This window comes from Balaenoptera physalus, assembly GCF_965194825.1.
Source record: "Balaenoptera physalus genome assembly, chromosome: 10".
In the NCBI taxonomy this organism is placed as follows: Eukaryota; Metazoa; Chordata; class Mammalia; order Artiodactyla; family Balaenopteridae; genus Balaenoptera; species Balaenoptera physalus.
The window spans coordinates 90,930,249-90,945,655 of NC_138889.1; the positions used below are offsets into that span (position 1 = coordinate 90,930,249).

The following is a 15,407-nucleotide window of genomic DNA, read 5'->3' on the forward strand; positions in this document are numbered from 1 at the left end:
GGTGTTGGTGTTGGTGTTGGTGGTGGTGGTGATGGTGATGGTGGTGGTGGTGGTGATGGTGATGATGGTGGTGATGGTGGTGGTGGTGGTGGTGGTGATGGTGGTGGTGTTGGTGTTGGTGTTGGTGGTGGTGGTGATGGTGATGGTGGTGGTGGTGGTGATGGTGATGATGGTGGTGATGATGGTGGTGGTGACACTTGCCGAGGCTTGCTGTATGCCGGGCTCTGTTCTAGGAACTCACCATTCAAGGATTAATTTGTTTAGCCCTTGCAATAATCCTGTGGAGTGGCTACCCTTACTATCCCCAAATTCCAGTTGAGGAAACAGGTACAAGGGACTAAACTGTACAGTTAACTTGCAAAGGTTACTGCTGACCACAGGCTTCAGACCCAGGCAGCTGCCTCCAGACCCTCACAGTCAGTGAGACTTCTCTCCTTTCCATCCTGAGTTTGCTGCATGCCCTCCTCAGTAACCTCTGCGGTTCCATTTTCTTGTGTATAAAAAGCGGTTTTGTTTTATGCTTAAATGAGGAAATACATACACGTTGTTGACAATGGTGCCTGGCACTTAGTAAGTGCTCAGTAAACTTTAATTGGGAAAAAAAGCTAGGCTCCATCCTAGGAGCAATTTGTTTTTTGTTTATTATTATTATTTGCTCCAATATGTAATTACTTTCCTGTTTCCTGGGAAGAGACCCTAGGAAAGGATGGAAAAAGTGGAAGGAAGGCTGCCAGGTTCTGTGCCTCTGTGCCCAGAAGGAACATATGTCCTAGGTTTCAGGAATCAGGATTTCCATCTCTTCTGTATCTAGGGAACCACAAGGCACGGGCTCTTTGATTCTGTTGTCTTTCTTCTGCTTTTCTCTTCTTTCTCGTGCTTTACAAGCTAAACTGGCAAATGTAGTGAGGAAGGTTCTAGGGTGAGTGGTCCCTCTGTGAATTTAGGTCTGTGCATCCCTAATGCCTTGATACTTTCCATTTTTTGGACAAGATGGTACCCCTGTCTCCTGAGAGAGGGGTCCCAATGGGGAGGAGTCATTGTCTGAGCTCTTGCATCCTTCTCTCCTAGCACCTCACACCACATCTGACACAGAGTAGGTTTTCAGTAAACGTTTGTGATTCGATGAATTAACTCATGGGGTCCCGATGTTCTATCAGTCACCCTTTCCTGTTTTGGAGGGAAGCTACTGATGAATTCCCCCTGGAGATGGTACCTCAAGGTAGAGGGGCGGAAAATCCCTTTCTCTCAGTTCAGCTAAGACCAGGGTAGAGTTTCTGAGAAGTACCCTTTCCTTGTAAACCAAGTGCAAGCAGAGTAAACACAGAATATAGAAATAGATGGTGGATCTCACACTGTGACTCAGCGGAAGACTGTTCCCAGCTTGGCTGGGCCAGCTCTGCCCTCTCCTCACCCCCCTCTCTCTGCATTAAGTTCTCCGGTTACCAGCCTGGGGTGGGTTTGCATTGGCAGATTCTCAGGACTTGTGGGATTCTCTGTTCCCCTAGGACAGTCTGCTTCCTGATATTGTGCCCTTGATGTGGGAACACACTCCCACAATTCCTTCTTGGCCTCAAGCCATCTGTTGGTAACCCTGATGGTGGTTATTGTTAATTAAAAAAATTTTTTTTAACGTTTTTGAGTAGGATGTGTTCACAGTGTACTAAAAATTTACATATATAACGAGATATACATTGAAGAATCTCCCTCCCTTGTACTCCAGAGACCCAGCTCCTACTCCCCTGCCAAAGATAACTTTTATTACAGTAGTTTATTGGTTATTCTTCCAGAGCTTCTTTACACATATATGAGGAATATTTGTGGAAAAGCAGCTGGGGATACTTGACACTTTATACGAGGTCCACAGACTGGGGTCTAACGAGGTGGTTTGGTGTTTCTAGCACAGCGTTTCCCAACTTCAGGGGATAAAGTTTGCTAAAGTGTTTTGTTGCCCTACTTAATTTCCAGTAACAGCTTCAACCTTCTCCAGCCTCCTACTTGGGAAGACGGAGAGGAGGAGACACAACCCAGTGCATTTATATATAATTTTGAAAATGCATGTGTGTTTTGTGTGTTTAAAAATCAAGGTACTGTATATTTCAGTTCAAAGGGCCTCTTGGAAACCAAATCATAGCTATGACAGAACAGCAAGTTAGAGCAGATTTGACAAGTGAATTTGTTGCTATCGTGTAAATAAAAAATACATATATTTTCTCTTCCCGTTTCACAAGGTAGCACATTATACACACTGTTCTGCGTCTTGCTTCTTTTTGACTTAACGTAATGTAGATATTTTCATATCATTACTTAAGAGCACTTCCTTATTCCCTTTTGTTTTTTTATGGCTACTTAGAACTTCATTGTATGAATGAACCAGGTTTGTTTTTTTTGTTTGTTTTTTTTAAATATTTTATTTATTTATTTATTTTCGGCTGTGTTGGGTCTTCGTTTCTGTGCGAGGCCTTTCTCTAGTTGCGGCAAGCGGGGGCCGCTCTTCATCGCGGTGCGCGGGCCTCTCACTGTCGTGGCCTCTCTTGTTGCGGAGCACAGGCTCCAGACGCGCAGGCTCAGTAGTTGTGGCTCACGGGCCCAGTTGCTCCACGGCATGTGGGATCTTCCCAGACCAGGGCTCGAACCCGTGTCCCCTGCATTAGCAGGCAGATTCTCAACCACTGCGCCACCAGGGAAGCCCTGAACCAGGTTTTTATGAGCACTTTATTGGTGCACATTTACGTTGATTCCATATTTCACCACAGCGGAAGAGCTGTACATGTATGTATTGACCTTGTCTAACTCGTAACACGTGCAGACACAAATAAGACAGGATTTTGTAAGGAACAGGGCAGCTTACTGATTTACCCACCCAGGACAATAGAATGTTGGCTTAAATGATCAGCTAGGGTCTATTCTGTTCTGATGATTCTGTACAACAATACCTAGTAGAGAGGGTTTTAAACATGGAATTCTCTTACGATACCTGGTTATAGTCTATCACATTTCACATATATAAAGCAGATTGCCACACCCGTGTCTGGTTCCGCTTCCGTGAAGGACTGAGGACCACTCTTACCAGTGTGGTGGGAGCACCTCTTCATAGCCTGCTTCCTTATTCTTATCCATCACCATCTTGCTGCCCCTGCTATGGCTGCCGCTAGCTTCTGAGTCCTTTTTGCTATGCCTTTGTCTTGGCAGTTGCAACAAGTTCACTCTTTAACCTCTGCTCCTTTATCAGCTGATTTCTACCTCAAGCTTTGTCTTCCTGTAATGCTCTGCAGAATTCTGGCCTTGGCCGGGGCTTGCTGCAGTCCCGGCTGTAACATAAGGGTGATGTACCGTTCCCGTCACTGCGGTCTGCAGCCTTTCCGCCCTCCCTGATAGGTAGGGGAGGAGACCTCTTGGATTCCTCAGTTGTGTAGCATCCCGGGGTACCACCTGTCTAATCACGTCCAGCCCCAGTTCACGATTGTTACTCCTCCGCCTTGCTCCAAGTGGGTTTCCATAGCTCTTGACCCTGAAGGCTTACCTGTACTGACGACCTCTGTGTCTCTTTCCATTTTACCTGAAGCGTCTACACGAACACAGTGTCCTCCCAGCGTGGCTTCCTCGGGACACCAATTCCATAGCGTGCATGTTAGTCTCAGAGCTGTGTTGACCCCTCAACATTGTGAGTGCCCAAGATATGCTTAAGAAACTCTGTTAGTAGTAGCCCATTATGAGGACTTGTTTTTCCGCTTTTTGATGAAGCTTGGCTTCTTCACCTATGGTTTTGAGACTTCCCAGTGGCCATGAAGACTTTGTTGGGAGGTGCTTCTCTTTCCAGCAGCCAGAAGCAGCCTCCCTGCCTCTTCCTGTTTCAGGGCCTCCCTCTGGGGCTGCCCACTTGATTTCTGTGTCCCGTCTGAGCGACGCCTCTGGCCTCGAAGACCAGCCACGACCCACCTGCTCTTGGCCCAGTGACCGATGAAGGCTTCCCTGTCTCTGTCAGACCCACCCACATCTGGGTGAACCCCTGGGTTCTGTGGATGGGATGGCCTTCCGAGAGCCTGCCATTCACTTGGATCTCAAAATGCAGTGTCCACCACAGATACATTTTCTGTCCTGGGAAAAGGAAGGTATTTTCCTTGCTCAGCATGAGTTTTCAGCTTTCCAGGGCTCTTTCTGGTGCAGAAATTTAGATCATGGGTGTTTCTTCTTCTCGTGACTCAGTCTTATTGTGTCTGTCTTCTGCACATTGTGACATCTTGTTGTAACTTCCTGTTTATCCTACAGCGACACGTGAGAATGCATTTTTTGAGGAGTTAAAACCCAGCAGGTGTTGTCAGAAGCTTGAGTGTTTGCTCTTTAGTAACCGTGTCCGGTGGGATGCGTAAATGAAATTATTGGAAGTCCTGAAGACTTTTTTCCCCTGGATTCTTGGTTTTAGTTTCCTCACCTTATTTGGATCAAATTAAAGAAAGAACAGTAGGGATAGTCCCATGATTTCTCTCAGGGAGAAGGAGGTCTGCTGCCAATACCGCCATTTTTTATTTTTATTTTTTAAGCACTTAAGACTCTTTGCACTTACCTCGGGAGTGTATCGACTAACCTGCTGGCTCCCCACACCCCTCCCCCCAAGGATGTAAGCTCCTTGAGAGCAGAGACTTCGCCTGTCTTGTTCACTTCTGCAAGCCTGGTGCTAGAACAATGTCTGGCTCATAAAGAGCAGCTGAATAAATGTTTGTGCTGGATAATAAAATCGATCTGTTCTCCTTTGAAGGACTTTTAATTCCCTTTGGGATGGGCAGTAAGGCCACCGAAACCATGGCACCAAGCTCAATGTCTCTGATGGATTTGGAGGCGAGACTGGGTTGGGTTATGCAAAGAGATGTTGAATTTGCAGAAGGTCTGGGTTTGAATCTTAACTCTGCCACTGAGTTATTTGGGAGACCTCTCTGAGCCTCAATTTCTTTATCTATACACGAGAGATAATAATTGCTCCCCAACACACACACATACTTTACAATCCTTGGGTGAAGAATGTAAGAAGAATGCATTTTAAACCGTAAAGTCTGCAAATGAGGGGGAATTACAAAACCATGGCCTTTCTCTTCCTTATTTTTTGCTGCACATGAAGCCAGGTGCCCCTGCCTGCCTCCACCTCTGTTAGAATTGGGATCTCCTGTGGCTGCCCTCTTGAGATGCTTTATCTGTAAAAGTGAACTAAGGAGCAGATGCCTTCTAGGAGTTCCATCCGCCCCAATTCCCTAATGACCTTGGTGGGGGTGGGGTATTACTAGGGCCTAGGAAAACACACTTCCTGCTCAGGCCTGGCCTCGGCCCCTGTGCCACTGGTGAGCACGGCAATTCACCACGCATCCGTGAACTCCAGGAGCTATACCATCAAGGGCTGCTTGACGGTTTTTCTCTCTTTCCAGGCGGCTGCTGAAGAGTGAACTTGGATCGTTCATTACAGACTATTTTCAGGTAAGCTGTGTGGGTCTGAGCATGTGTTATATTGTGCACATGGGTACATGTACCTAAAGGGGTGACCGATACTGTACACCTGGACATGCCTTCAAAATTATGTATCCCGAGTTCCTACTACGTGCTGGGCATTGCAGTGCAGCCCTACTACGTGCTGGGCACTGCAGTGCAGTGGCAGTGGAGGCGTACAGGGCAAGCATGGTCCCTGCTCTTATGGAGACTATAGCCTCAGACAGCGGTTCTCAGGCTTTTTGGTCTCAAGGACCCCTTTACGCTCTTAAAAATGATCATTTGTTTGGGTTATCTCTATGCATTTTCACCATATTAGAAATTAAGCCTGAGAAAATTTACTTTTGCCTTAATTCCTTCAAATAATAAACCTACTACATGTTAGCATAAATGGCATTTTTATGAAAAATAACTTTTTGAAAATAAAAAAATAGGAGAGTGGTATTGTTTATATGTCTGCAAATCTCTGCCTGCAGACTGGCTCCTCATATCTGCTTCATAGTCAGTCTATTGTGATATTGCCCGTCTGGAAAATATTGCACCTAGTCTCTGGAAAATTCCACAGTACACTCACGGAGGATGCAAGGCAAATAACAGCTTAGTGTTGTTAAGGAAATCGTTTTGACCGTGTGGAAAAGGTCTGGGTGATCCCTCAGGGGACCCCAAACCACACTTTGAGAACTGCTTTCCTAGTGCCATTCCCTCCCGCTTCCCTCCCACTCCGTGTATGGTACCTAATTGAGTGTAATGCTATGTCCCTTCAGCCAAGTTCTTTCTTGTCACTAAGCCTCTCGGTCTGTTCTGTTAAAGATAGAATTGAATCAGATAAGCTAACATCCCTCCTGCCTAGACACTGTTGTTATGCAGCTAACGAGTTCAAGATTCCAGGTGCAGTCAGGATGGTTTCTAATCCACTGACACGAGATGCCTTCCTGACTCCATCCAAAGACACGTGGTGGGAAGTCCCCACACAGATTTTTTCAATAGTCAATACTATATTACTGCAGGATCCATGGTTGGTTGAATCTGTGGATACAAAAAAACCTCAGATACAGAGGGTCAACTATAAATTATATGCAGATTCTCGACTACACGGAGGGTTGGTGCCCCTAACCCCTCGCGTTGTTCAAGGGTCAACTGTATACATATTTGTTATTCTAAAGTGTAATCCATCCCTTTTAATGGGAAGGTGACATAAAAATCCATAATAAATTGGTTTCAGGTTGGTGATATTATTCTGTATCCCAGGTGAGCATACTTTTAAGACAGTTTAAAGAGTTTTTAGCTTTTAAAAACAACACAGGCATCCTTCCATTTTCTTTCCATAAATCAGGAAGCTAAAACTTTTATGTGCACTTTAAAAGAATGACAAATGTCAGTTGTTTCTCTCTCACACGCACACACACACCCACACACACCAGAAAATGACCACTTGGCCACTCTAAATCTGGACAAAGCAAGACCCAGCAGAAGCCTGGAATTCAATCAGGTCAAATGTCTCAGCTGCTTGAAAGAAAACCCCTGTCTAGGGAGGGACAAAGATTAAAAAAGAGATAATTAGTCACAAATGTGAATCATTTCAGTTGCCCTTGACTCAAAGGTCAATCTTGTCCTCACTCTCTTCTCTTGCTGTCTCTAGTGATTGAGTTTTAAATCCAACTACAGAGAAGTGGTTTTTCAATCCCTCCTGGTGAAACCTGCCAGCCCAGCTGCCTTCCTCATTGACATTTAAAATAGACAGGGTTCTGTGTGGTTTCAGTCAAGTTTGAAATGTCAGTCATGTCTTGGCTTTGGGGGCTACCCCTCGGATGGGTGGGGAAGGGCATTTGGGCGGGGATTTATTTATCTGGAAAGCCCTGAGGTTTTGGGGGCAGTAAGTGCTGCTTACAAAGTATGCCAGACACTTAACAGCTGGTAACCACATGTCATTTTTTATCGAGTGCTTAATCAGAGAAACTGCTTGGTGAATATTGAGTCTCTTTCTGGGGGTGTGGGGTCTGAACTGGTTTTCACAGTTTTGAATCCGGGTTTTTCCTTAGTTTAAGGTGCTAGACTGGAGAAAAGGCTATCCTAGACACTGTTTATTAAAATGTAGGTTTTAAGTCTCATGTGGGCACAGAGCCTTTTTAAAAATGTGTTTGGTTCTCCAGTCCCTAGAAATTACCTAGCACATAGTATGTGCTCAATAAACTTTATTGGGAGAGAGGGAGGGGTTGTCCACCACAGATACATGAGAGATTTTAGGAGTTGCACACAATGGTATTAAATAACATTCGCCTTTGTGGTAAGTGTTTCCTTTCCTTATTTTCCTTTAGCACTTCTGATCGTGCCAGGGAGAGTCTTGGTTTGCGCCCTTGTGTCTGTTACACTTCTGCAAGACTTGGTGATCTCTCTTGTTTAAGGAAGAGAGAGCAGGTTTCAAAATTAGTGTCTTCAGCTAGAAGCAGTGTCTAATTAGGATTACATAACATCATTTTGTTGGCATTGAGTTGATCCTTGAGATACATTCTATTTATGGTAAATGGTGTGGCTGTGGTTTCTTTTATAAACATATTTATGTTTTTAAAAAGTGGATCGATTGAAGAAAAATAGTATACAAAGAATAATAATGTACGTGGCCCTGGCTGTGACCAAGTGGTGAAGGTGGTTCAAGAGAGACTCAGGTTTGGAAAGTCCTTCGCTAGGCACCCTTGAAAATGGGCTGGTTTCAAAGCCACACCAAGAAGAGCTTTTCAGATGAAGAGGGAAATCCAGGAGGCAAGGCTGATAGAGGTGACCTTAGCCTTCATACTCAACTATCAGAGGTAGTTTCAAGAGGGAAAGTCAGAATGGGCTCCAGAAAGAACATTCCTCCAGCAAGGAGGAGGGAGGAAGGTCTGGGGACAAGTGAGGAGCCGAACCAGGGGTGTGGGCAGGTAAGACCCAAATGCCATGGACGTGGCTGTTGGGGAAGGTGACGAGTGGGTTCCTCCGTGTGGAGGATGAGATGGCCGCCCCCCGGCCTGGACATCTGGACTCAGCAATGAGGTCTGTCTCCTGGGACCCAGACCCGCCACGCCAGAGATTACTACTTGTAAAAGCCATCACCGTGGCTCCGCTTTTTTTTTTATAATTTTCCCCTTTTCTGTTTTTGAGAATACCGGAAGGTTGCCTTTTTTTTTTTTTTTAAATTTATTTATTTTTTATTTATTTATGGCTGTGTTGGGTCTTCGTTTCTGTGCGAGGGCTTTCTCCAGTTGTGGCAAGCGGGGGCCACTCTTCATCGCGGTGCGCAGGCCTCTCACTATCGCGGCCTCTCTTGTTGCGGAGCACAGGCTCAGTAATTGTGGCTCACGGGCCCAGTTGCTCCGTGGCATGTGGGATCTTCCCAGACCAGGGCTCGAACGCGTGTCCCCTGCATTGGCAGGCAGACTCTCAACCACTGCGCCACCAGGGAAGCCCCACGTGGCTCCGCTTTTGAAAGCGAACATTCTCATTTTGCAGCTTTGAAGAAAGACTCACAGAAAGGTTGTCTTCAGTGAAGAATAATGACAATGACCCGAGGTGAGGGCAGGGGCAGAGCAGGCGGAAAGATGGTGCTTATCTTGTGTCTGCACACAGAGAAGACAGGCTGTTTGACTGACAAAAACACAGATAGATTTCCATAAGACAGCGGCCAGAAAAATCTTTGACATTTCCAGTATTGATTTTCCTTTTTCCTCCATCTGTTTTGAATTGCACCCGGAAGGAAAATTGGGGTTTCCAGCAGGAACTCTATATCCTAGAGACAGCTCTGCGGGATAATTGGTTTCTTTTATCTTTGGAAATGGTTGACAGGAAATGCTCATTTTTCTCTTACCTGATTAGGTGCCTTGGTGGTTCGGGGCATGGGGATGGGAGAGGTGGCAGATCATACTTTCTGTGCTTCTGCATCTGCTGGCTGTGTTGTGTCTATTGAAAGCTTTTCCCCAAGCCCAGAAAGTTAAATTATTTTTGGTGGAACTAGAGTTTTGCTTGATACAGAGACTCAGTGTGTAGTCAGTGGCTTTGAATAAGATAGTACCTAAGAAAAGGGGAAATGTGGCCACCATACTTGTCAGTAGGGCACAGATGATGTAAAGGTTTGATGTAAAGGTTTCCATCTACTGCTCGTATCGGTGGCAGTCACAAGAGGCCACTATCCCCTTAGCTCATCATTATCAGAGAAGATTCATTAAGGGCATGTGGCATGTGGCAGGGAGCTGAAGGAGAGACCCACGGAAGCATCCTGGTCACCATGGAGTTTGAAATTGAAGTGAAGGGAGGTAGATGCATCCGTATAGGGAACACACAGCATCGTGTTAACTGAAACCCTGAGTGGATGGTAAAGGCTTAAAAACAGGCCCAGTATAATCTTTACTATTCTTTAAGATTATTCATCTTTATTATTAACAATAATCTTATTATTTAAGATTAATAATAATCTTAAAGATTATCTTAATTCTTTAAGATTATTAAATAACAATCTTCTTTAATCCACCTGGGAAGATTTCTAAAACAAACGGGATTCCCAAAATGGGAAAAGAGATAATTAGGTGGGCAGAAGGTAGTAAGGCACAATTGCCATATACTTTGCTTTGAAGGTAAAATTGGGGCCAGTATACAGAGGGGCTTTGAACAAGAGGAGCTGGGCTCCAGTGAGGAGACAGGCAAGAGGGGAGAGGATGATGTCTTTAGGTGAGAAGGTCGTTAGAAGTTGCATCTTGGATTTGGCCAGTACTTGGAAGAGAGGCCTTGGGGTGTCTGTGAACATTGGGGTGGCCTAAAGCTCCCCCTTGGCTGTTGAGAGGGGAGAGAAAAGGTGCTAGTCTGGGGGCTGCCAGAGGACCCCTGGATGTTTCAGGCTGCCCTCTTTGCCATACTTAATCTCCTCGGCAGTTACTTGAATTTTATGCAATTATTTGAATATTTTTATTGGACTTTCCTGCAATTTTATGAAGATAAATGGAAAAATGAGTCTTGAAATTGATAACCACAGATCTTAATATAATTGAGAGAAGGATGGAAATCAATGGGTATGCTGAAATGGCAGCTCTTCAGCCTCATTGGACTGAGGTTATTACACATTCAGTTGTTAAGAAGGGAACATGTAGGTACCAAATGCTGCAAATATATCACCTGAAGACTAGCTCTGAAAATGAGGTGTAATTTGGGATTTTATCATCCTTTTTGGCTCTGTGGGAACAGAACTCCCCCTGATATCATGTAAGTGTCTAGGTCCACATGGGTATGTGTTTTCAGGAACCCATTATGGATGAAATTGGGTGACTTCCAAGTAGACTAGGCCGGAAATGGCAGGAGACAGGTTTAGGGAACCATTGGGGGGAGGGATGGAAGGCAGGGGTAGATGCTGGAAAAGTGGAAACATCCAAATACTGGAAACATCCAGCAACTCAGTGGCCACAAGAAGTAAAGACCGAGGTGGGAGGTCTGAGAAATATTTGTTAGACTTGGAAAGCAACGGGCGACCTTGCTCGGAGGCTGTTTCACAGCTATAAGGAAGACAAAAAGAACCATCATTGTAACAGCTAATATTTTCAAGCATTTATGTGCCAGGCATTGTTCAACAGTTCTGAGCGGTTGGTTCTCAAAGTGTGGTCCCTGGACCTGTGTCTTCAGCGTCACCTGAGAATGTGTCAGAAAAGCAAATTCTCAGGCCCCACCTCAGATGAACTGAGTCAGAAACTGAGGGGACTGTGGCCCAGCAGCCTGTGTTTTAGCAAGTCCTCTGTGATTCTCATGTGTGCTCAAGTCTGAGAACTGCTCTAAGCGTCCTTCCCGCACTAAGTCATGTATTCCTCCTGACAGCTGATGGGGAAAATTCATTATTACCGTTTAGCACATACTGCAGCTGAACCTGGGTAAAGGAAGGTTATCCACAACCATACAGCTAGTAAAAGGTAGAGCGGAGATCAAACCCAGGCCATCTGGCCACAGAAGAAAATCTTTTGGATTATACTTTAAATGTTAAAAATGCCCTGAAGATATCCCCTGAAAACCCCAGAGAAGAGATATTTCAGTGCTTTTAAATTTTATTTTATTTTATTTTTTTAGTATCCAGCAAAACAGACATGGGACTATTTTCCTGCTTCCTTGTAAAATAACTTTGAAAAAAGCCCAAATTCACCCTTTTAGTGAATTTTACCCTTTTACCAGTGAAATGGTGCTAAATGAAGATTAAACTTGTACCAACTTTCAAATTTTCTTCATTCACCATCTGGGGCTTTCTCTCTGGTCTCATCATACCCACACACACACCCCAGGACTGGTTTATTAAGAACTCTCTGGGGCTTCCCTGGTGGCGCAGTGGTTGAGGGTCTGCCTGCCAATGCAGGGGACACGGGTTCGAGCCCTGGTCTGGAAAGATCCCACATGCCGCGGAGCGACTAGGCCCGTGAGCCACAATTACTGAGCCTGTGCGTCTGGAGCCTGTGCTCCGCAGCAAGAGAGGCTGCGATGGTGAGAGGCCCGCGCACTGCGATGAGGAGTGGCCCCCGCTTGCCACAACTAGAGAAAGCCCTCGCACAGAAACGAAGACCCAACACAGCCAAAAATAAATAAATAAATAAAAGTTGGAGTCTTTTAAAAAAAAAAAAAAAAAGAAGAACTCTCTGGTCCTGGGGGGTGAGTTGTGTGTATAAGACTTTTTGTTGCTTATCTAGGAAGGCATCCAGGTTCACAGGAAATGTAGACATCCTAAGAGATGATGGCTGTACTTTCAAAGTTACAGAAGAGTAAAAAAATGGAGGTGGCCCATGATTTCCATCACTGGCTTGGTGCCAACAACAGCAACTTTTGCAGACATTGCTATCCCTGGAAACAAATGCCTAGAATGGAATTATTGGTTAATACAAGTTCTCAGTAGGCAGAGTGACATGCTGCCAGACACCTCTGGGATGGGAAAGAATGTCTCATTTGGGAATAGCATCCACCTAGGAGCCAGGTGTATGACTTGCCAGACGTCACATATGGTAGTGGAGAGGGAGACCCCAGGAAAGTACTTTTGGAGAGGCGGAAGTTGAGAAGCTAGTAGCAGGATTGGGCAGCAGCAATGACCCAGCTGGATGGAAGCTTTGGTGGAACCCAGTTACATGGCCTGAAATTGCCAAGCCAACTTCCCCCAGTATCTGAACCGAATGGATCTCATCTACTTTCCCTTGTGGGCAAGGGCACTGAAAACCTCTCCAACTGATAGGGCAGAAGAGTGTGATGCCTAAAAGCACCAGCCTTTCTGCCAGGAAGGTCTGGATCCCAGTCCTTGCTACAACACTTACTGGCTGTGTGACTGTAGGCATGTTACTTAACCTCTCTGAACCTCAGTCTTCTTAGTGGTAATCTAGTTGTAATCATAGTCTCTACTTCAAAAGGTTGATGCAGTTACTAGATGAGATGACGTATATCAAGTGCTTTGTACAAAAAGTGAGCAGTGAATGAATGATAGCTGTTCACCTTAGTATTTTTTAAATCATTGTTGAAGTAAACCAGAGTAATATCCTGGGGGAAAGATTTGGGCTTTGGATTCCAGCCAACCTGGGTGCAAATTCTGGTCTCCCATTTGCTAGTTGCTTCTCTGAACCTCAGTTTCTTCATCTGTATAAAGGGGATACGTTTGTGGCAAAGGTAAAGTGAGATAATGCATGAGAAGGGTATAATACAGTGCCTGACAAAGAGTAAAAACCAATAAAAAACTCCACCGTCATTCTTTGTATTCTCATTATTATCATCACTGCTAAAGCATTAGAAGCGACAGGTGGCTAGCAGCCTTAAGCATTTACAGAATTGCTACCTTGTGTGGGAATAGCATCATTCTCCTCACCCCCTAGCTTGTTGGTTCCCCATTTTCCTGAGTCCTTCTGGCCGGGTTGAGGAGGAGCTTGCTTGGCTGGAGATGCATGTGGTTGACATTGACAAACCCTGCACTACAGCGGCCCACCCTCTCCTCTGCCTTCCTCGCCTCCTCCTGCCCACCCTCCGTGATTACCCAGGATGAGCTCGGTCTTTCCAACCCACTGAAGGCTGCATGGTTTTGGATGCCTTTCCACAGACATCCGTGTTTTTTGCATTTTTCCTTTGAGGCTTGTTCTTCTGTCGGCAGCCCATTTTCGATGTCTTAATAAAAACAGATAGGTCAGCTGTTTTTTACTTCCGGATCCTCTGCCACTTCCTTAGAGTGCTGTGTGTTCCCCGTCCAAGTTCATTTATGGGGGCTGCGTTAAGTAACAATGGGCCCATTTCCTAGGTGGCTGCTACTGAATGTAACTAGTAATGTTAGCTAGTTAAGTTAACTAGTAATGTTAACTTGTAATGTTTTTTGGCTTGAAGCCTTTGGGCGGGGGAGGTGACGCGGTTGGTGCCATCAGGCAGGGAGTGGGACAAGAGAAAAGTCAGGAACTTCTCCAGCTCTGTTCCCATACATTTTCTCAGCACCTTCCAGAGTCAGGCTTTTGTCTGGGGCTGGGAATACTGGCAGGTGAGGCCAGAGGGAACAGACACTTCGAAAGACTAACAACGCAAGATAGCTGTCTAAATCGAGGCTGGTTTTCTTTTCTTTTTTCTTTCTTTTTTTTAGGACTCAGTAGCCTTAAGCCCCACAGATGTCCAGTTGGCGTGTCCTTAGGTGAAGGGACCAGCAGACAGGGTGGGCTTTGTAATTTTCAGGGCCCAGTGCAGAATGCAAATGCGGCTCCCACCAGGGTGAGGAAGGCACTCCCCTTCCCATGGACCTGTGGCCACAACCCGTCGTGGACAGGGGGCCCCCAAGAGACTGTAACCTTCATGCTCTCGGTACATAGCTCAGGGGTGGTCGAGAGGCCCCCAGCTGAGTCATCAGCCCTCAAGCCAGAGCTCTGCCAGCCCAGGGCAGGGAGGGGGGGCTGCCACCAGGCCTCTCCCCAAGATGCTGCTGAGCACCAGGGCCTGGGCCCCTGCCGACGCAACCCTCTCACCACCTTGGGAATAGAACGATGGCAGTGGTGGGGCAGGGCAGGGGAGACCAGCAGGGTGGGGAACAGCAGGGGGTGGGGAGCAGGGGCCTGAAAACCCCTCCTGGGGTGACTGTAGAAGGCAGGACCATGAGTGAGCTGAGGCTGAGCCCCTGGGGTGTGTTCCGTTTCCCCAGCAGGCTTCACTTACAAAACACAGATTCAAAGCTAAAACTGTTAAGAAGTGAAGATGGCAACTGCAGAGCATTAAACCCCAAGCATGAGGCCCTTCAGAGCACCGGGCCCTCAGGATTACAGGGCCCTTTGGGGCACAGGGGGCCTGTGTGACTACAGATTCTCAGGGGAGAAAATGATTGGCTCAGTTTGAGACCCAGGTAGGGTGGAGGGCAGGCACCAAGCCAATCAGCTAAGCTGAAGATGCAGGCTGGATTCAAATGGTTCGAGCATGCAAGATGGGGCAAAGCACCACTGTGTCGGTAGCGGGCGATTCTCCAGAGAAGCGGGGCTGTGAGCCAGGCTGGCCCAAAAGATCCTAACTCACTTAGCACGTGCCAAGTAAAAGATGGAGACCGTACTTCTAGCTGCAGTTTATTCAACTGTAAAATAAGAGCAAAATCTACAAAGCGTAGGGGTACAAACATTTTCAAGATGCTTTTGAAAGGTGCTTTAGCTTCCTGGAAAATATGTCCACCTAAAAATGATTGAAACTGTATGTGACCAATTGATTTGGACCACAGGGCTGGGGAGAATGACTAGATGGTTCTTAAGGCCCCTTTTAAGTTTTTGTTACTGTTATTTTGGTCTAAGCTACAGAATTTCTATGCCGTGTATCATGAGAAATTTTAAAATGAATGTTTTCCATTTCTCCATAGGACACAAATAACTTCTTCTCCTTGAAAAAAAAATTTTTTTTGCCCCAAATATCTCCTTGAAGGGGGAGACATAGAAAAGAGGAGGAAGGAGAACCTAGGCCACTTA

The 15,407-nt window shown here is 45.9% G+C and overlaps 1 protein-coding gene across 9 annotated transcripts in view; it reads left to right on the plus strand.

Annotated features, from left to right (window-relative positions):
• PRR5L (proline rich 5 like) overlaps positions 1-15,407 on the plus strand; it is a 126,911-nt gene that overhangs the window by 85,882 nt on the left and 25,622 nt on the right. For all 9 annotated transcript variants that reach the window (XM_082410559.1, XM_082410556.1, XM_082410558.1 and 6 more), the window contains one exon: positions 5,412-5,460. In XM_082410559.1, coding sequence (XP_082266685.1) covers positions 5,412-5,460 — 49 coding nt within the window. The remainder of the gene's footprint in view (positions 1-5,411; positions 5,461-15,407) is intronic.